The sequence below is a fragment of the Abramis brama genome (assembly GCF_963993115.1).
Source record: "Abramis brama genome assembly, chromosome: 15".
Classification (NCBI taxonomy): Eukaryota; Metazoa; Chordata; class Actinopteri; order Cypriniformes; family Leuciscidae; genus Abramis; species Abramis brama.
This window is the reverse complement of record NC_139977.1, coordinates 434,003-456,659: the sequence shown is the minus strand read 5'-3', so window position 1 is coordinate 456,659 and position 22,657 is coordinate 434,003. Positions and strand designations below refer to the sequence as shown.

The 22,657-nt window shown below is 37.1% G+C and overlaps 1 protein-coding gene across 2 annotated transcripts; it reads left to right on the top strand.

Moving 5' to 3' along the window:
* The first annotated feature begins 12,916 nt into the window (after positions 1–12,916).
* Positions 12,917–20,373, top strand: pitx1 (paired-like homeodomain 1). Of its 2 annotated transcripts, XM_084137395.1 has the most exons (4): positions 12,917–13,037; positions 15,970–16,077; positions 16,853–17,055; positions 17,794–18,929. In XM_084137395.1, exons 2-4 carry the CDS (start codon positions 15,987–15,989, stop codon positions 18,328–18,330), a joined length of 831 nt encoding a protein of 276 aa, XP_083993521.1. In that variant the 5' UTR covers positions 12,917–13,037; positions 15,970–15,986; the 3' UTR covers positions 18,331–18,929. The 2 variants fall into 2 exon arrangements, with proteins under 2 accessions (XP_083993521.1, XP_083993520.1); XM_084137394.1 differs by lacking the exon at positions 12,917–13,037 and having other exon boundaries at positions 15,187–16,077; positions 17,794–20,373.
* The last annotated feature ends 2,284 nt before the right edge of the window (positions 20,374–22,657 follow it).

The window sequence follows — 22,657 nt, the reverse complement described above, 5'->3', positions numbered from 1 at the left end:
TTTTAGATTTGCGCCTGGCGCAAGAGTCATTTATCCCGCCGGGAAACTAGCAACAGCGCCAAGACCCGCCCACAAAGTCACTTGCGCTTTGCGCTTTGACACTTGCGTTTCAGATCGTTAAAATAGGGCCCTAAAAGTGGAACTTGAGGCTCACTCAGTTTCACCATTCACTAGTGCACCAAATCTTCAGACCAAGTCTGCAAAACTGCAAGCACATTATACACTGTACACTCAGGTTGTAATTGTAAAACAAACTTTTTGTAAAACTCTAAACACAGTTCTCTACATTACACATTATTCAAAACTAACAGCTCTTTTGTTTCATTTTGGGAAACACTGCCATTGAAATGCCACAATCATTTCCCGATTACCTACAGCCAATGATCATGTGTGAAAACACTTCTATAAACTGATCACTTAGAAATAAAAACTCATTTTTTTGAGAAACAAATACATTTTTCGTCTTTGTATTTCTGTTTATTTAGTAAATATATACTGAATATGCATATACTGGTAAGTCATCACCTTTATTTCAGTGCTTTATACAATATAGATTGTTTCATAGTGGCTTGACAATAGTAACAAATTCAAAGTCTCCTGTAAAGCAGCTTCAACAAGCCAAAAGTGTCAACATTCAGCTCAAGTCACTTCAATGCTGATTCAGTTCAGTTCAATAACTGTAAAATTCATCAATTGTGTAAACATTCTGTATGTTCAGTGTATCTGTGCTCATACATGTCGTGCCTTGAGGAAGCACTTCACACAAAACTGGAAGCACAAAATCCCATAGAATGCATTATTGCATGTGGAGATATTTCTGCAAAAATGTTGTTTCTTATATGTTTTGCGACACAAAGTGAAATGTCCAGAGGTGGCGCTAAAAATCGTTCGGTTTTACCCGAAACAGATGAATGTGAATCTGAAAACGATTTATTATGGACACAACTGTTTGTTAATTAAGGTAAAAAACGAAACATTAAATTGAGTTACTTCTTGGTCTGAAAAATACAAAACGCATTATGTGAAGCTTTTTTGTTTATATAAATATCTTTCTTTCCTTTCTTTGTTTATTTATGTGTTTGTTTGTTGTATATCTGTTTATCAAAATGTTAAACAAATATTGTGATATGCAAGTGATTATTGTCATGTTTATTGATTATAATCTGACTGGCAATAATAATAAAAAGTTTGGTTGTTGTATATTGCGGCAGCTCGGGATTAAGTGTCTGGTGTGGAAGTTAATGCTAACCCTAACCTGTGTTTGAAAGTAGCACTACACCAAACCTAACCTAGTGTTAACAAAAGCAAAGATGAGATAAAAACACATTTGCTAAAGCATTAATGACATTTAGCTGGTTTCTACAAGTCTTTGCGCTCTTTTATCGTGACTCACTGGAGTGTACAGCTGAACCAGTGATCAAACCCAGCAACGTTACTACGCCAGGGAATCCTTACATATGGAGCTGGTTATGCCAACATCTACATGTATTTGTTTACACACCATGCACTATGGTAAAAGTGTTTTAAGTCATAACATATAATGTGCAAGGAATCCATAATCTGACCCTGTAATCATACTTACTGGCACTAGTGTTAATTTCAGCTGAACACTGCAGTGAATTGTATGCCTAGGTACGATTTTTAAGTTTTGCCAAAATGTAGGATCCTTTTTCAGTGAGTCTATGTTGAATATTTTCCTTTGTTTTAACTGTGAGGCCTGAGCTGTGCCAGCTTCATATTACTCACATCAGAAACCCATGAAGTTCTTCTCTGCTGAGCATCATTTAGCGTTTGATGACGTTCATACACTTCAGCAGTTAATGGCCAGTGTCACGTTGCTCTTTAGTGCATGTCTTCCAACATCAATCCTCACCATGTGCTTTAATTCATAGCAGCATCCATTATACAGCGAGGTGTCGCATACAAGGATATACAATTAGTACCTGACAGTAGTTAATGTGTACCATTAAGGAACTTTAAGGGCTCAAAGTTAAGACTTTAAGGGAACTGGCCCAGTAGAGCTCAGGAGTTCAGAAGCAGTGTTTGGGGAACGCATTACAAGTAACTCGAGCTACACAATCAGATTACTTTTTTCAAGTTACTAGTAACGCTAGTTAAATTTACAGCAAAATATCTTGAGTTACTTTTTCAAATAAATAATGCAAGTTACTTTTTTTATTGACTGACAGCTCTCCTGTCCTCATGAGGTGTGTGTGTGTGTGTGTGTGTGTGTAAACATGATGGTTATTGTCGTTCTAGACTAAATGTGAGCATTTACTCATCTCAGTTGCACAAAAAAGAATCAGTATTCCTCAAAAATCAGTGAAATGCAGAATCAGAATACTACGAAAAACCTTCAATAACTAAATATGTTAAATAAAACATACATTTTTATGCATTTAATCTCACTTTATTGACCAATGTACTTGCTGCTGATCTTCGATGATTCAGTGAAACTATAAGCAAAAATGACTTTAGATTTTTTGTTTTTATTTGTGAAGTTTATTCTGTGCCCTCTACTGTACACGCGTGAATTTACATTTTCTTCAGCCTTATTATTTCAATTTTGGTGTAAAAGGGCCTTTACATTTGCCCCAAAATAGAATCAAAAACAACAAAACAAATAACTAGGAAAAAAAAAAGAAAAAAAGAAAAAACAGGCCCAGCTCAGGTGAGAAAAAGTAATGCACAAGTAACATAAAGCATTACTTTTTTAAAAGTAACCAAGTAATGCAAATAGTTACTTTTAAAGGGAGTAACGCAATATTGTAATGCATAACTTTTCAAAGTAACTTCCCCCAACACTGTTCAGAAGTATGTTTGAAGTCTTACACTTATATACCCACAGTTCTTTAAAAGCGAATGAGCCGGTTATTGAGTCCAGAGCTATAAAACGAATGTGGACAGCTTTGATCACTGGAAAGTTGGAGGAGAAATAGCTATTCTTACTGAGACTCAAGAGAAAGAACCAGGAGTCTCCGTCTAGGAAACAAATGACTCTTGTTCTTGATTCTTCTTCCCCACGGACTCTCCTGTACTCCCGTGTGACCCAGGTGACGTCATGTGACCCGCTGGTTTTACCTGTTTCTGAGGAAAAACCAGAGTAAATGTGCAGTTTAGGGGGACAGAGATCGAGTTCCTACACCTCCTGACTCACTGAATCATCCCATACAAAGTCCTGCTGCCTGAATTAGTCACACATGTTTGCATGTGTACACAAACACACCCAGCAACAAACACACAGCGAACGCGGCCACACACACACACACACACACTCAACACTGGTGGTCCTGTAAGCAACGCTCTTCACTCCCTCTCTCTCTCTCTCTCTGTCTCCTTTATCTTACCTGGGACGCCCAGACAAAGGCGTATTCTCCCGAATACACAGGCCCATCATGTTTGGGCTTCTCTCCTAAGAAAACAGCGTCGATGGGAAGGAAATGAGCAGCCAACACTGTGGTCCTTTCTCTGCATGCCAGTCATATCTGCCACTCAGTTAGAGAGTGGAAACTTACCCAGAAATGCTCTGCTATAATAAACCCTGTGTGTTTGAGAATCTGATGCGAACCGTATATCAGAGCTCTTCTTCACACGCGTGTCTTGCTCTGCTAAGAACCATCAGTTTCCATTCCCTGTGAGGATATCCAGAGTCCATGCCATTCATCTCGGACACACAGGGAAGAGTTCGATCGTTCCCAGGTACCAGTCTTTTATTGGCCTTCTAAATGAGCCTGTGTTTGGCCTGAGCTTTATCTGCGTCTCGACCGCAGTGGCATTGAAGAGTAGAGGCACTGCGAGCAGCTTTATGAGTGCAGATAGCGCTTTATCTGAAGATCTAGATAAAGAGGCAGGGTTGCTCCTCGCTGTGGCACTTGAGAGGGTTTTCCCAGATCTGGAGCATGTTGGATTCCCAGAGCCGGCAGTAAATCGTATTCCAGACAGATGTGCGTTTCTGGACAGAAAGAGGCTGGAATGCTCAGTCTCTCGGCACATGCCAATCGCCAGGTTAATGTTTCATTAATCAAACAGATTATACTCTGACGCTCAGTTCAGGGCAGATTTACACTAGCCCAGTCTTCTTCATTACTGCCATTCTTAATGCATGTTTTTGCACAGATTAGCTCTCAGCTGACTTCAGTGCTTCCACAACAGCCCCAAAACACAATATGAGATATAAAGAGGAAAGTGTTTTGATTTTCGTTTAATCACAAGGCTTTATAAATATATCCTGTGTTCTTCTTTTTGCAGATCTGTTTATGAACAGGCATCATGCACCTCTCATACAGTCATCAAGCTCATTAAACACTATTAAAAACAATACATCAGTTCACAAATAATATATATTGCTTAAAATGTTACTGACTTTGGTTATTATTTTGGAATAAATGTAAAAATGCGTAAAAACACTAAGTTGATGAAATATATACTTGGTTTTAATAAATAGAACATTACATAGTTAGAGTGAAAATACAAATTAGAATTGTATTTGGTCTGTCTTTTTTATGTAATGTTTATTTAACCAGGAAAATTAAGTGTAACAGGGAAATAAATTTACATTTAATATATACGTATATAAAAATGTGAGAACTTTGCCTAAAACACCACTGACTTACATATAGATGAAATAGAAAATGTTGTGCATGTTCATGTGGCTTAAAGCCTGACGTTGAAATGTCAAACATGCTTTATCACTTTCAGAGCAAACAACACTACTTTAGTCTCATCTAAACCAGAAGGTTTGAGGTTTGAGGTTTCGTAGTCTCTCGCGCTCGAGGGCTGAATCTGCACAGTGCTGAAGAGCTTATTTATTTATTTAGATGATTGACTCCTAACAGAAACAGTCTCGCTATACTTCTCTAACTCCGGCCATGTTGTGTGCTCTGTATTTGTTCAGTGGAAGCGCACCTCTCTGAATCTCTGGCAGCTTTTCAATCATCTTTCCAGCGTTTTGTCTCTGTCGACAGTGAGCTTTTCTTCGGAGGACTCCGGTGAAGACCTCACCTTCTTCCCTCATTCAGAAGCCCTGAAGCGAGACTACTACACTCCTCCACGGGACATTCACTAACCCTAACCCTGACATCGCCCTTGCTTTACTTTGTCTCTTTGTTTGTCCGAGAAAAAATTGTTTAAATATGTATTTTTCACAACGGTAATGTTTGCTCGATAAATCTTATTGTCAGGACACATAAAGAGCCCAGAGTACTGGCGTAGAAATGCTCAGCTCCCACGAATGAGTGTTTAGATACAACTACATTCAGTTACTATGTGTGAAATATCTTAAAAACACACGCATGCATACGTAAACAACCATGAAAGGAAATGTGGAAGAAGCTTAGAAGCAAAATATTCAGAACTCAAGCTTTTAAAAGAGCTTGCATAGAACAAGCTAGATAAGTTAAGTTGATTGACATAAATACATGTTTTCACTACCTTTAGTATAATAAATGGTCCAAAACATACAAGTGACTTTTGATAATAATAAAAAAAAAACTTGACTTGTTTATTATATCCAGTAAAAATATGTACATTTCTTAAACTAAATGCAATTAAATGCAATGTAGTGTGCGTACTGCACTGTGCTTTACAATGCCATAACTGCTAAATTAATTCATATCTTTGGAAATCAAATATTTTGATTGCATGAATGAAAACATGACATTTGTTCTGTCAGGGTTCTCTCAAAGTTATGAACAAACGTTTTTCCAGTAACGTTAATAGAACGTTTGTTAAAACATTAGCCTACATGGTTTTTAATAACGTTAGCATAAAAACATTATACATCATTCATGGACGTTATTTTAAAATGTTTTAGCAGGATGTTTATTTCGTTTAAATGTTTCAGAACGTTCAGAGGACATTCAGAAGTAACATTCCCATAATAAGAATGAAGAAATTGAATGTTCGCTTAATGTTTTCATAACCAAGAAAAAACTGGACGTTTTGAACTTTACAGAAACATTCAGGAATAACAATGTTAGCAAAACGTTCTTAGAACATATTTTTGTTCGCTGTGTCTCATTCATGTCTGCAACACAATATATTTGCTGAAGTTAAATGATTAGGAGTTTTTTCAAACCACTTACCGTGCAAAGTAGTAATAATGATGATTGAACTCTAATATAGCAGGTTTCATTAGTTACTGAACATAAGGATTCACATATTGTTGCATGAATGATTGCTTAAAGTGCCCCTGTTATGGTTTTTAGAATATTCCTTTTTATGCCGTGTGTAATATAGGCCTAGCTATTTGTGAATGTAGACGTTATGTAAAGTTGTAAAGTCGAAAGTGCACGATAAATAAAGTTATTGTCTCCAAAAAGAAAGAATCGACTCTGAACCGCCTTTACGACTCGTTTGTGTTTTGAATCCCAATGCGTTACGGTTCTACATCACTAGAAGATACATTTGCATAAACTTGTGTAAGTTTCACAGTTCGTTGATGAAAATAATCTTGTTAATGCTGACGGTGAGGATTTACAGCTGTAAGGTAAGGTAAGGTAATTTATTTATAAAGCACAATTAAAAACAATGGGTAGTTGACCAATGTGCTGTACAATTTGTAAAAACATGCAAAAAGCAAATTTATACAATATTATGCAGATATCTAACTACTCTCATAAAACAAACAATCAACTAACTCAGCTATTTGGTTTTGACAGGAAAGCCAGAGAAAAAAGATGAGTTTTTAAAAAGATTTAAAAGATACCACTGTGGAGGCAGTTCTAATATGCAAAGGCAGCCTATTTCGGAGCCAACACTGAAAAGGAACGATCACCCCAAAGTTTGCGTCTTGACCTTGGGACAATTAGCATTTTCTGGTCAGAAGACCTAAGTGATCTTGAAGGAGAGTATATCTGCAATAGATCTGAGAGGTAAGGTGGTGCCAGACCATTTAGAGATTTAAAAACAAACAACAAAATCTTAAAATCAATCCTATAACGGATAGGCAACCAATGTAAAGAAAACAAAATTGGAGTGATATGGTTCCGCTTCCGAGATCCTGTCAGCAATCTAGCTGCGGCATTTTGAACAATTTGCAAACGTCTCAAAGTCGACTGATTAATTCCTGCATACAGGGCATTACAGTAGTCTAAACATGAGGTCACAAAAGCTTGCATTACTCTCTCTAAGTCCTCAAATGACAAAAATGACTTGACTTTTGTCAAGGTTCTTAATTGAAAGAAGCCTGATCGCACAACAGCGTTTACTTGTTTGTCAAATTTTAGGGAGTTATCAAAAATTGCCCCCAAGTTTTTCACCATGGATTTACAATAAATAGATAAAGAACCTACATCAACCCAGGGTGACTCAGATACATTAGAGGGTGCAAACACAACAATCTCAGTTTTACATTCATTTAGATGCAGAAAATTTGCAGCCAGCCAAGTTTTCAAATCATTCAGACATGCTAAAAGGGGCCCTAATGAATGATTGTCTTCCTTTTTTTACAGGCATATATATCTGTGTATCATCTGAATAGCAGTGAAATGATACTCTGTGTTTTTGAAAGATAGCACCAATAGGAAGCATGCATAATGAAAACAAAATGGGTCCCAAGATGGACCCTTGAGGTATCCCACATTTAAGAGGGGCAGACGAAGATGTAAATTCCCCCATGGTAACTGAAAAACTTCTGTTTGTTAAATAAGACTTAAACCAATTTAAAACAACGCCTTGCATCCCTACCAACCTCTCCAGCCGTGCGATAAGAATTTCGTGGTCTATGGTATCAAATGCCGCGCTCAAATCGAGTAACACCAAAACTGCTGCGTTTCCAGAATCTACAGTCAATAAAACATCATTAAGAACTTTTAAAAGTGCAGATTCTGTACTGTGATGTTTCCTAAAACCAGACTGAAATTCTTCAAAAAGCAAATTTTCATTTAAAAAAGACTCCAGCTGAATGAGAACTGCTTTCTCTAGTATCTTTGAGAGAAATGACCATTTTGAAATAGGTCTAAAGTTCAAATTGGTATTTTTAATTAAAGGCTGCACCATAGCATGTTTAAAAATGACAGGCACAGACCCTGATACAAGGCAGCTATTTATTATATTTAAAACACTAGGACCGACTGTATCAAAAGCCTGTTTGATTAGCTTTGATGAGACTATATCTAGTGGGGAGTCTGATGGCCTTAACTGATCTACTATTTTTACCAAACTAGGATGATCAAGAACATCAAAGTGATCAAACACCACAGGAACAGATGGTGTAGCTGTAATATCACAAACAGCCAGAGGAATTTGAGACCTAATTTTTTCAATTTTTGCAACAAAAAATGTTTTAAAAGTTTCACACATATCCATCGACACTGTACACTGCTGAAACACTGAGTCCTGCTCGAGTCGTCCTTGCGATGGAGGTTCAGGTGTTTCCCCATCGACTCGCGCTCAGCTTGATATGGTAAAATCAACATCACTGTTACTGTCTTAACCGTGTAAAATCACTGAGCTTTAGGAAGCCTCCGGAGGAGCTGAAGTTAACTCATGGTACTGGGCGTTTAGTCTGACTTAGACCAATCACAACAGACTGGGCCATCTGACCAATCAGAGCAGAGTAGACCAATCACAACAGACTGGGCCGTCTGGCCAATCAGAGCAGAGTAAACCAATCACAACAGACTGAGTCATCTGACCAATCAGAACAGAGCAGAGTAGACCAATCACAACAGACTGGGCCATCTGGCCAATCAGAGCAGAGTAGACCAATCACAACAGACTGGGCCATCTGACCAATCAGAATAGAGCAGAGTAGACCAATCACAACAGACTGGGCCATCTGACCAATCAGAGCAGAGTAGACCAATCACAACAGATGGGGCCATCTGACCAATCAGAACAGAGCAGAGTAGACCAATCACAACAGACTGAGTCATCTGACCAATCAGAACAGAGCAGAGTAGACCAATCACAACAGACTGGGCCATCTGGCCAATCAGAGCAGAGTAGACCAATCACAACAGACTGGGCCATCTGGCCAATCAGAGCAGAGTAGACCAATCACAACAGACGGGGCCATCTGACCAATCAGAACAGAGCAGAGTAGACCAATCACAACAGACTGAGTCATCTGACCAATCAGAACAGAGCAGAGTAGACCAATCACAACAGACTGGGCCATCTGACCAATCAGAACAGAGCAGAGTAGACCAATCACAACAGACTGGGCCATCTGACCAATCAGAACAGAGCAGAGTAGACCAATCACAACAGACTGGGCCATCTGACCAATCAGAACAGAACAGAGTAGACCAATCACAACAGACTGGGCCATCTGACCAATCAGAACAGAGCAGAGTAGACCAATCACAACAGACTGAGTCATCTGACCAATCAGAACAGAGCAGAGTAGACCAATCACAACAGACTGGGCCATCTGACCAATCAGAACAGAGCAGAGTAGACCAATCACAACAGACTGGGCCATCTGGCCAATCAGAGCAGAGTAGACCAATCACAACAGACTGGGCCATCTGACCAATCAGAACAGAGCAGAGTAGACCAATCACAACAGACTGGGCCATCTGACCAATCAGAACAGAGCAGAGTAGACCAATCACAACAGACTGGGCCATCTGACCAATCAGAACAGAGCAGAGTAGACCAATCACAACAGACTGAGCTGTCTGGCCAATCAGAGCAGAGTAGACCAATCACAACAGACTGAGCTGTCTGGTCAATCAGAGCAGAGTAGACCAATCACAACAGACTGAGCTGTCTGGTCAATCAGAGCAGAGTAGACCAATCACAACAGACTGGGCCATCTGACCAATCAGAACAGAGCAGAGTAGACCAATCACAACAGACTGAGCTGTCTGGCCAATCAGAGCAGAGTAGACCAATCACAACAGACTGAGCTGTCTGGTCAATCAGAGCAGAGTAGACCAATCACAGACTAAAGGAGGGATTTAGAGAGACTGTTTCATCCATCTAGTGTTTGAGAATTATTGAAAAATGTGGTGATGTTCAATGTATATTATGAGAAATTGAAAGTGTTTTTTGACCTTTGATGCCTGTAACCCTGTTGTAGGAGACTCCACAACAACAGTAAGAGCCTTTAAAACAGCACAACAGGGGCTCTTGAAATCAGCCGTTACACTGAGATATTGGAGCCACATTTTTGTGTCAATTATACATATGATGTAACTGGCAAAAACTGTGATCATTTCTTATACAATTACTTGACAACGTTTATACAGTAACAGTATCAAACTGGCAACAATGAGAGAATTGGAAAATACACGATTTTCTTTATGATGACAAATCAGTAGTTCTCCCTGTGAACTGGGCCAGTGTCCTCTGATTAACACATCCAGAGAGACCGAGCTCAGCGCTTCTGAGTCTTACAACTGTTTTTAGAATTTAGCTTTTTTTTAAAAAAAAAAACTTTGATTACAGTGATTTTGAGACAACTTTTTCTTCATCCAGTAAAGTTCTTTATCCAGACCAGCATTACATGTCACTTTATTTCATTTTCCAGTTTTTTAAATGATCTTTGCTGCTAAAATAACCCAGAGAGACATGACCAAACACACACACACACACACACACACAGGGCAGGATAAAAACATGACCAAACACACACACACACACACACAGCAGGATAAAAACACACACACACACACACACACACACACATACGGCAGGATAAAAACATGACCAAACACACACACGGCAGAATAAAAACATGACCAAACACACACACACACACACACAGCAGGATAAAAACATGACCAAACACACACACACACACACACACACACACACACGGCAGGATAAAAATGACAGTGTCCATTTTCTTTTTACACGAAATTACTTTTTATCAAGCGCGCTCTGTGTTTTATTCCTGCTCACTCTCTCTCTCTCTCTCTCTCTCTCTCTCTCTCTCACACACACACACACACACTTTTTGTTTAGTTTCATTAGTCAATATCGGAGAGGCTGTTTTTGAACACTTCGCTATTATTAGACACTGCAGCCGAACACTTAATCTTTCTTTCTCTTAATCTCTTAATATCTCAACGCTTGAAGACTTGTTGCTGAATTTAAGCATTTTAAATTAATGAATGATATAGAATATTTTTTTAATTACAATGTTATAATAATAAGATCGTCTGTACTGTGGTTGAAGGAGAACTCATTTTGATACCTGTGTTATGGGGTTGAAGCTGTGTGTTTAAAAATCTCTCTTTTCTTTCTTACACACACACACACACACACATGCTCTCTTTCTCTCTGTCTTGAAATAACGTGGGAAAATATGTATTAGTAAATGGAAACCGTTGTATATTAATTTGCTCCATTATTGTAAAGTAGGCCTAGGCTAATGCACGACCGCTTCATAATGTGCGTGTTCAGTAATTCAGCGGCCCGTCGGGAATTATTCCTTTACACTGTTTTTCAACTGCAGCTGTTTTAAATGCATAAACAAATAGCAATAATAACTCTAATTCCAACAGATCAGAGAATATCCTACGGTCTAACCGCGAGATGTGTTGAGTGTTCTGGTCTCACACAGAAGCCTTGAGTGTGTGTCAGGACCCAGATCCAGGAGAGCTCGAGCTATACTCAGTGTGATGGAGGTCAGACACGATAATCTCCGCAAATAAACACACTCGCAGAGACTCTCAAGCCTTCGGGAATTACAATAACACACTTTCAGAGCAAACGGCCGATGTCATCGAGGCAATAGATGACTTTGGTGAAAAAAATTACACCACTTCCATCAAATTGGTTTCCAATGACACATGACCTCTGTCGATGCAAAACTGTGCGGCCATAATTCTGGAGAACAAAATGTATTTTATTAATCGCGTTTGTAAATCCAGAGGGAAATGACTGAGATGATATTTAAACATGCAATAATCTCTTTGTCTGTGTATTTATCTCATATGCATGATAACAGCAGGTGTGTTGGTGCCACAACTCTTCTGAGATACAAAAATTACAAACATATTTAAAATGTAGCCTTAGATAGAACAGCATATAAGACTGGAAGTTCGTGTTATAATCTTATAATCAATGAGCTTCATGAAACTGTCAGAAATGTTAAGGCTCGGGCCGCTCATGGTTATTTACTGACTGAAAAACAAAATAAACGAAGATGCAATTGAATGGTGAACGTCAATTTATTGGTGGCACAGAGGCTAAATTACTCAAATAAAATAAAGATAAATCAAGGACTGAATGTAAGAGCTCGGGTCAGCTGTTTTACTCATTAAAGTTTTCTAAAATTATTCCATCAGTGCGTTATAATCTATCTTGGGTAAATGTTTGTGTGTTTAACTTATCTGTATTTTAATATTTATAATTTCGGAACAATAAGAAATATAGCCTACGAACTGAACATGCCAACGATCTCCGAGTAATCACAGACGAATTAATTGAATTAATTATAACACTGTATAATTCATCATATATTTAATATTTTTTCTGTTTTTTTGTTTTGTTTTTTTCATTCGAAGCTTCTTCTTGTTTTTAGCGATTGATTTTTACTCATTCATTTATAGCCTACATTCCGTTTAAGACCGTATAAGCAACTTATTTAAAAAATATAGTTAAAAGTAGGCTAAACCCATTCCTAAAAATGTGATCTCTACTGTCACATATACTTTACATAGCTTACATGTGAACCATTCATTGTCTTCAAAAAATCTTTAAAATCTTTACTTATAAAATAACCTACTTTAAAAAGGCTATTCAAATATAGCCTACTAAAATACATAAAAAGAAAATAACCTAACAGTGCGAAATAAAGCTATAGCAGAACTCATAAGTGACCACACACTGACAGTGGTCTGAGATGTCACTCATCCTCCGTCAGGCATGCGCGAGTGACGTCATACGGACCGCGCGCTGGGGTGTGACGTCACGATCGCTCGGTGTACCCGATAGAGGCTCCGGCGCGCGTCTTCTCGCGCATAAACTTCAGCGTTGCTTACAACAACCACACATTTTAGGAACTATATATTATAAATGCATGGAGACGATTTAACACTCGAGAAAAGGAACCAAACAGCCTTTCAGAGAACTGACACGTGAGTCATTATTCCTCGCTTTTTAACAATGTTTGGAAATATGTAGTGCAGTATCTGTAATAATATTTATTATCTTAGCCTTTAAGAGTTTTGTTGTTTTCGCTTTGTATAATAGGTTGTTATAACGCGGTCAACATGTGGTTATGCAAAGCAATTAATATAAATAAATGAATATACAAACTATGACACGAATGTAGCAGTATAAGGCGCGTGCTGTGCATACAGTGTGCAGGTTAAACCGCAGGAGTCTACGGCTCGTGCACTGCGGCTCGTGCACTGTCCTGCGGGTGCATGTGGCTGCTTGAACGAGAGAAAGACAGGATTCTGTTTCTTTAGGCCTACATAGTTCACGAGTGAGGTGATCATCATTTAACAAAAGCGTTTTGATTTGAGGATGTTTTAGAGTTTTATTTTGGTACACGTTTTCAAAAGTTTTGAGAATGTGCGTGTTTGCATGAGTGCGTGAGCTCGAGTGTTTTCAAAAATAACATCTTAGTATTTTAGTATAGTTCTGAAATGAATTAGAGTACACTTAACCATCTGACGTATTTGCGCATTGCTATAAAATGCTTATTTTTCAGTTGTCAATACATTCACATGCGGCGCATTAATTCTTCGCGACCGTTCTTCTTTTTCTTAATAATAGTAGGCTAATAATAATAATAATAATAATAATAGGCTAATAATAATAATAATAATAATAACAGCCTTCCAGTCAAGTTGCGGTCACAACTAAGACAAGTTGTTTGTTTGGCTACATTGTCGTTAAAAATATTATTAGAATATCCTCCAGCGTTAATTTACAGGCTTCCTTAAAGTCTTCGAAATCCACTGGCCTCTTTAAAATATTAAATTATATATATATTTTTTTTCATATAGCCTAGTATTAGCCTATTTATTTCTTTGTCGAATACTATCTGGGTTATTTAGTTAAATCGGTTAGTAAACTGCAGTTTATTGTCTGAATTCACAAGGAAGGCCAAAACCTGAAAAGGCTGAACTGGTAATATGCGATATTCGTTTTAGCTTTCATTAAGAGATTAAATGTAAGTGATTGTTTTGTCTTTAATTTGCATGCATCTTTAGACATCTTTGTTTTGCTTCAGGTCTGACACAGATGTTAAAGTGATGCTGTGAGCGCGAACAACCCGAAGAATCTTATAGCTAAAATATGCAAATTCTTACCTGCTCATAAAATATCTCTGAATGATAGTTGTATGTTGATCCACACTTTTCAAATGCACATATTAGGCGAACTATGATTCCACGCGTCTATCTTCAGTGTTCGTTATAAACATAAAACTATTTATTTATTTGGTATTTATTTGCTTGAATTAAACTACAAATAAAATAATGGAAATTTCGTGAAATTAATCTCTATATAAGATACCGAGGCACCAATATTACTATTATTTTCTGTTATTCAATACACACATTGTCATAGAATTACAGATAGCTTTCTATAGCTGTAGTTCTCCTGCAAGCAAGCGAAAGGAATCTTTAGGTCTTCGTAGACGATGGTGTTTTGGGGATTTTCATTGGGAAGATTATTTAAATACCCGAGAAAGAAGTGCTTGTGCAACACTTAATGCATCCGGGGTAATTCCTACAAGAGTATAACGCGAATAATGTATGGGTTAATATAACATAAGAAGAAACACGTGCATTCTGCTGTCAGACCAAGTGTTTTTATTTGTTAATGTCTGTGGAAGGAAATGCAGCTGATAGATCTAAAGGTTTTCTCCGTAAATTTCTATAATGATAATAATAATGCAACATAATAATGATGATAATAAAGTATGTCAGATGAGTAGGCTTGTTTTTAAATTAAGAATATGAGTGTCTAATTAATTACTTTGAGAAAGTTGTGCCGTGAACATTTAGAAAAGGCGCTTTTCCTATTTTTCGCAGGTTATGGATCTTCATCATTATATTCTCACCAACAGCGCCACTAACTTCAATAAACTTTACAGAACAATCACACCTGGCAGCGAGATGTTCTCTCAGTGACATGAAACTGTCACAATAAACCCATATTATATTGCATTTTATTTGGCAATTTTAGGTTGTGTTAGGCTACGTCATGGTTTGGGCGATAGTGGTTGGCTAGCCTACTAATCATTTTTGTAGAAATAATAATAATAATAATATATATATGCATTAATCCTAAACATTCATTCAATATAACAGCGTGTTCATGAACCTCAAAGTATTTTTCTACTGAACACACATTTGGTTTGCTGGTTCAAAATAACAAAAGCCCAACTACAAATTGGAATGTTAGACTTTTTTAAATTATTATTAAAAGACAAATACTGACATTGCTTCAATGACTGATATTAAACTGCACGACAATAACAGTAATTGGTAATTGCCTTGTGCACAGTTAGGCTTCAAGAATATCCTTTATGTAAAATAATAATAGGCTAATGTTAATTATAGCGGTGGTTCTGAGTGCTGCAGTCTAACTGCTAAAAAGCGCGGTAGAACTGATGGATTTTATGGATAATATGTTTTTTGTTTGTTTGAAAATGTCTGGACATTGGTATATCAGCTGTTTGTTAAAGTAACAGCCTCTCACTGTTCATGGCGCTGCAGACTGAGTCCAAAAACACTGTTTCTGATACACAATAATGCCAGAAGCTCGGCGGAGAAGTTTTGAAGGGAAAAACTTTACTTGTATGAAAAATGCTTTTCCTCTGTGGGTGGGACTGAAGTGAGCAGAGGGTGGGTCCTGCTGTTGGACACTTCAGTCGTTCACTCCGAACATCTACTCTTCAGGAATATAGCCGATCTGAGGTGCTTTTGAGGACAATATTGCTGGAGATCGCGGCTGTTCACGGGCTTATTCATTAAAAAATCGCGTAGCGAGTCTGCTGACGCTCGCTTTCACACCGCTGAAGAGATTTAATAACACATGATTGTTTTAAAGGAGGACTGAATGTGGACATGGCCTCGTCTTTCCATCTGCCGAGAAGCAACAGCACCAGAGAAACACTCGAGAACACGAGCAGCGAGTCTTCAGATAATGAAACCGCAGGTAAACACGCGTATCTGCATTTACATAACCATACAGAGAGCGAAAACACAAGCTAGCCTTTTTGACCAAACGCATAGGATACATTTACACGTGTTAAAAATAAGTTTGCTTTCCATACCTAACGTGTAAAATATTTTGTTTTAGTACGTCATTTGTTTAACTGTTTAGCTGTTTTTTTTCCAGTCTAATTTTGCAGAAACCGTGCAGTGCTTGATGCACATTAGCCTCTTGCTACTTTGCAAACTCTAAAAACTAAATAGAAATTCACGTTTAGAATTAGCCTACAGATATGGCGTCCTTAAAACTCTATATAGGCCTATCCGTTTTGATCATATAAAAAACGCGGTTTAAATTTCCACTGTTGTAAATTTTACAATTAAATGCGTTTTTATGACAGTGTTGTATAAACTGCAAACATAAATGTAGTGCTGTAAACAACAATGAACTAGGCCTGATTTTAAAACATTTCCACTGCATAGGCCTATAGGCCATCTTCTATCTTGATATTTCAAATACAAAAAAATAAATAAAAATAAACTTAAAATATACACTTAGCTGTACGTAGGTAGCCAACTGTATTCAAATAGTTTCCGTCCCATTGACGCATTTTAATAAGGCTTGTTTGCATATGTGGATTGACAAGCACTGTGCAACAGAATCATTACATTATTCCCTTTTGTCCGACTCTCGTTTTGTGTCCGACTCCTTCCAAATCAACGGCAAAAATACGCGCTACTCACTAGATTTCACAAGATTTCAAAATTATTCTCCCCAGAAAAGGAGAGGTCTGTCGAGCAGAAAAGCGACGATGGAAATTCGGATGAGTCCAAGAAAAAGAAGCAGAGACGGCAGAGGACTCACTTCACCAGCCAGCAGCTCCAGGAGCTCGAAGCCACTTTCCAGAGGAACCGCTACCCGGACATGAGCACCCGAGAGGAGATCGCGGTGTGGACCAACCTCACCGAGGCCCGGGTCCGGGTACGAGAACACACCACACACACACCACTGTGCACATGCTCTCAGGACATATGCGTGAGAACATTTCAGCTTACAGGATGAGCCTATGTTTCAAGAAGTCTGAAAAATATCCTATACTTATTTTGAAAGAACAATCAAAAAACATTAAACGTAAAATTACATATTTTATTAGCTAAATAAATCGTTAATCAAGTCTTATTAGTTCTAAAAAGTGTTTCTTTTTTGTAAATTGTATTCTCAGTAATACCCTGTTATTAATAATAGGAAAATGTATAATTTTTAACAAACGCAGGCTAAGGGTTGTTTTTCATTATTTAAAGGATTACAATCTCTAAATCTCTCTTAAGGAAAAACTAGGCAATATATTCTTCCTGAGTTTTGTTCAGCGATATTTAGAAATATTTCTCAGTAGGTCGATCTTTTAGATAATACCGCAGTATTCCAGAACCAGATTCTGACCCACATTTACAATTTTGATAGTGAGGGATTTAGAATTGAAACGTTCATCAAATGTCAGACATTTCACGGTTGGTTTAATTTATCGACATACTTTTTTTAAATGATATTTATATTTAAAATGATCAATTAAGTAGGGCTATATTCGCATAACAAATGCAGATTACTCGCTATACAGCCAGCAAGAAGAGTTACTGTTAGGCTATCTGCTTCCAGTGAACGTTTTGATCTGTTTAATAGCATTGGTTGCGCTTGAGTAAATATAATGCGTTACTCCTCTAGGTTTGGTTCAAGAATCGAAGGGCGAAATGGAGAAAGAGGGAACGAAACCAGCAGATGGACCTGTGTAAGAACACTTACCTGCCGCAGTTCAGCGGATTAATGCAACCATATGATGACGTGTATCCGGCTTACACCTACAACAACTGGACCAACAAAGGACTGGCCCCAAACCCACTGTCCACGAAGAACTTTACCTTCTTTAATTCCATGAGTCCCCTCACGTCCCAGTCCATGTTCTCCGCCCCGACCTCGATCTCAACCATGAGTATGGCGTCCGGGATGGGACATTCCGCTGTGCCAGGCATGCCGACCACCGGCCTCAACAACATCGGCCTGAATAACTCCGCGATCAGTCCCGCGATGAGCTCGTCTACATGCCCGTATGGACCTCCGGGCTCTCCGTACAGCGTGTACAGGGACACTTGCAACTCCAGCCTCGCGACGTTAAGACTCAAATCTAAGCAACACCCGTCGTTTGGATACGGCGGTCTTCAGAGTCCGGGCTCGAGTCTGAACGCGTGCCAGTACAACAGTTGACCAGTTAAACTGACCTAACCCTAACCGTTGACTAGTTAAACTGACCTAACCCTAACAGTTGACCAGTTAAACTGCAATGAACGGATACCTGGAGAAACGACAACCATGCTGGATTAGATGCGTTCGGCATTTTGCAATGGAATATGCGGATTGTCTGTGTTTACCTAAACTTGCACAACAATTTAAATCCATTATTTGGATTGCAACGTTTTGAAGACAAGTTAAACTCATACATTGTATATATATAAAACGTGGAACAAAACTGAAAATGATGGTATCTCCGAGTGGGGACAGTGAACACCGTTAGCGCGGGAAAGGCCGCAGTAGATTATAGTCTTCAGTTGTGTTTGAGTCCCGTTCTCTTAATTGTATTAATTGTCTTGCAGAGGTTTTGTTGTCCTCTCATCGACAGTCTGGATTCTGTCCTCGTAGTTGTTACCGCATGCTTAGGCTACTCCGAGTGGGAAAAAAATGTTAAAAATTATATGAATGTGTAGACAAAATAACAAAGCTATAACTTTATGTTGTACTCATGTTGATTGAAAATTGTGCTTATGTTTATGGTAATGTTTGAATAAACCTCAAAACAAAGAATTTCTAAAATAATTATAATGATCAATGTGGGCATTAGCTTGATTAAATGCAACAAACTTGACAGCGTTTACATGAACGAAAACCTGGCCTTCATTAACTTTGAATTTACACTTATAATTTAATAATATTGTTTCTCTAATTAATATAATCAATCATATCTAACGAAATTAGCCGATATAAATATCCCTGCGTATCGCAACTATTTTTTTTTTACATTCACAAAACTATTTTCCAGTGTTTTACTTGAAAGCAGGTTTCAGTTCCGCGCAAGTTCAACTCGTCAATATATTAAGCTTGACATCGTAATACATGCGTATATGATATTTGACAATATCTTCCATTGGCCTTGTTTTTATCCTCCAGCACTTTGTTTGATTACACTAGATGATTTCCAATTATATCCAAATCTACCTTTAGGATGAAAGAGAGAAAGAAAACTTGAAAATCAATTCCTTATCACGGTTTGCCACGTTAAGTGACTGTTTTTATCGGTTTCTGTGTGTTTAGGTGCATTTAGATGATATGAAGGAAAAGGTCTGTCGTAACTGATGTTTTCCCTAATTCTGCTGATCCTTTTCCACTGATAATAACGCCTTTAATTCCCCCAAAGGTCGAGGCCCGTGTTAATGGTCACTTCCTCTGGTTTAGACTAACAGAATGAGTTCACAATGCTGACATGCCTCTCAAGGACGCGCTAAACTCATTCATTCCCCAATTCAAACAAGAGACTGTCTGAAAGAAAGTGAGCGAACCTGCCGAGGAGGACAATGACAAAACCGAGAATCCGGAGAACACACAGCGAAGATCGTGTGATCGCGTGCAGTCTGTACGGAAACGAGTGATTATAATAATTAACATATTATAATAATTCCTGAAAGCACTTCGGCAGAATAATTATTTATTTTAGTATCCTAAACTCGAGGAACAATAAAATAACACTGCAAGATGTTTTTGAACAGATTCTGACGAAAGTAAATTCTAGTTATTCACATGATTATTTTTCTCCCTTCGAATTGTCGTGTAAATTCTAATAAATCGGATCACATCTAAAGTAGGCTTTTAGAGTTAAGATTTAAATAGCATAACGAATTCAATGTTATTACCGAAAAAATCGCGCATCGAACAAAACAGGAAATATTTCCGTAATTGTTTCGAGGTTTATTGCCATTTTAATTATTTTTTAAAAGCATTTTAAGCAGAAAAGGCTGCCGCTTTAATTATATGTGCAGCATTTGGTTTCTTTAGCTAATTTATCTCAACAGCTGATTAATCAATCACTGATATGAAGTCAAGCACAGACTGCTATTCTAATCGCTTAAGATAAGGAGACAATGCATGTCACTTCAACATGTTTAATTAATTATTCAAAATCCATCTTCATCAGCTCTTAAGAAATCCACATTCTATATCTCCTTCAATTAAAGCTGAACCTTCTCCTGAATGAACATTAATGGCCACACGGTCTCAATTAGGCATTCTTAAAATTATAATAACCGAAAGGATTATATTTTTTTACATCAAGTGATCATGGTTATAGTGTTATTACGCTCATTCATTGCCTTCACTGAACTATTCAAAATACTTAGAATAGTTATAATTAAAAAAATAAACAAACGACACTATATTTATGTGAAAATGTGTTCTCTCAACTATATTTTACATGACGTGGAACATCCGATTTTAACATTAACGTTACCTATTTGAAACATATATTTTTTTAGATTCAAATCTTAAAACAACAATAACAAAACTATCAGTCACTGAAAAAAAATGTAAATGTAAAATCTAAATTACCTGGTTTTTAATCACTGAATCAACCTGACTAAATTGGGTTATACACTACAGTAGGTTTGAAGGGTCAGATCAGGTAGAAACAGCTCCTCAAATGTTTTCTCTTTTACAATATAATAACAATAATGTGATATTTTCTTTGGCGCATATGTCCTACACTGTAAAAAAAATTGCTGTAGTTTTGCAGCTGTTTGCCAGTAACTTACTGTAGATTTAAATTGATGTTATTTACTGGCAACAGTTTGTTCAAAGTTAAATGAACATTAAACATTAACAAGTCTTTGTCTTTACAGAATAAAACTATAAAATAACAATCTAATGCAAAGCATTCTGGGAACCAGAAATCTTCATCAACCTTTTTCTGTTTTTCTGTTTTGCATTTTGGTTCCCAGAATGCTTTGCATGAGGCTGTTATTTTAGTTTTATTCTGTAAAGATAAAGACTTGTTAATGTTTAATGTTCATTTAACTTTGAACAAACTGTTGCCAGTAAATAACATCAATTTAAATCTACAGTAAGTTACTGGCAAGCAGCTGCCAGTAATACTGTAATTTCTACAGATTTTTTTTTACAGTGTACTCTTTACACGAAATTCAGTGTGCATTAATAAATCATTACTGTTTTGGAAAATAGAAAAATTCTCTATTGTCTTTTTCGTTGTCTTACTTATTCAGTTCATGCATCATTGAGCTGTAGCAAACCTAAAACAAAGTTATGGCTATGAAAGACAATATTTTGCTTGAAATATTGCACTAAATATTTAAGCACGTGTAGTAGTGTATGCTCAATCATAATCCATCGGTGTAAACATCAACAGGCTGTTATGAAGTACAAAACTGTACTTTGTAATGCGAGATATTATGCAATAATTCTGTCACAACAAACATAAAGGTTTGGAAGAGGAAGATGGAAACGTTGATAAGACAGAAAAACTATAACATTAATTGAAAAGGCATGTAGTAAAAAAAAACAAAATAAAAAAAACCCATTAAAAACAGCAATGCGGAATACTTAAATGAAATTTACAAGAAGCAATAATAAGTGAATACCCGATACTCGACAATATCCAATGCTCTTTTAAAAAAAATATTTAGAATCATCCTTTTAGATAACAGCATGAGATATTATCCGTAATAACCCCGTGTGTATACATTTATAAATATATATTTGCGAAAGACATTTAAAAAAAAAAAAAAAAAAAAAAAAAAGCACAAATCAATTAAAACATACAGCTGAGCAGTAAGATCATTATCAGCAAAAATAAAATATAAACCACAATGAAGACATTCAAGCAATGCATAAGAATTTACACAACATAAAGACACACAATTTAAAACACTGGCATATCTAACTAACCCTGCAGAAAAGCAGTCTCGCCATGAAGGCGTTTTATGGACTCACAAAACCTGCTATTATCATGACTTGAGGGAATGATTAACCAAGCTTTGTGAAGGTGAACTGAAGAGTTACTGACTCTGATTGAGTTTCATCCTGCAGATTCAGTTCAGAATAATGACAGATAAACTGTAATATCATGACTTACTGACACCTTCTTCTGCTCTGCCAAGCTGATAGATCTGTAAGAGTTTGGAGAATTAATTACATTCCAAATGCAAAACTACATGCATTTCTAAAAAGTTTTAGTATTTTAGTGCGATGAGGAAACATGCATATGGAGAACATTGAGATGCCTGTCCGGACACAATACAAATTACTGAAAGGACTGATATATAAACATAAAATCACTTGCTTTATCATATACGAAACAAATACTAGCATCCTGTCTTTATATCTGCACGTCTATATGGGACATATTTTTTTTACACTGGTGGAATTAAAAACCCAATTCAAGAGGTTTGGACCAATCGATAAAAAAAAAAACATTTATGAAAAAGTAAAACAGGCAATTAAAGGATAAATAAATTACCAAAATAGCAGGCAG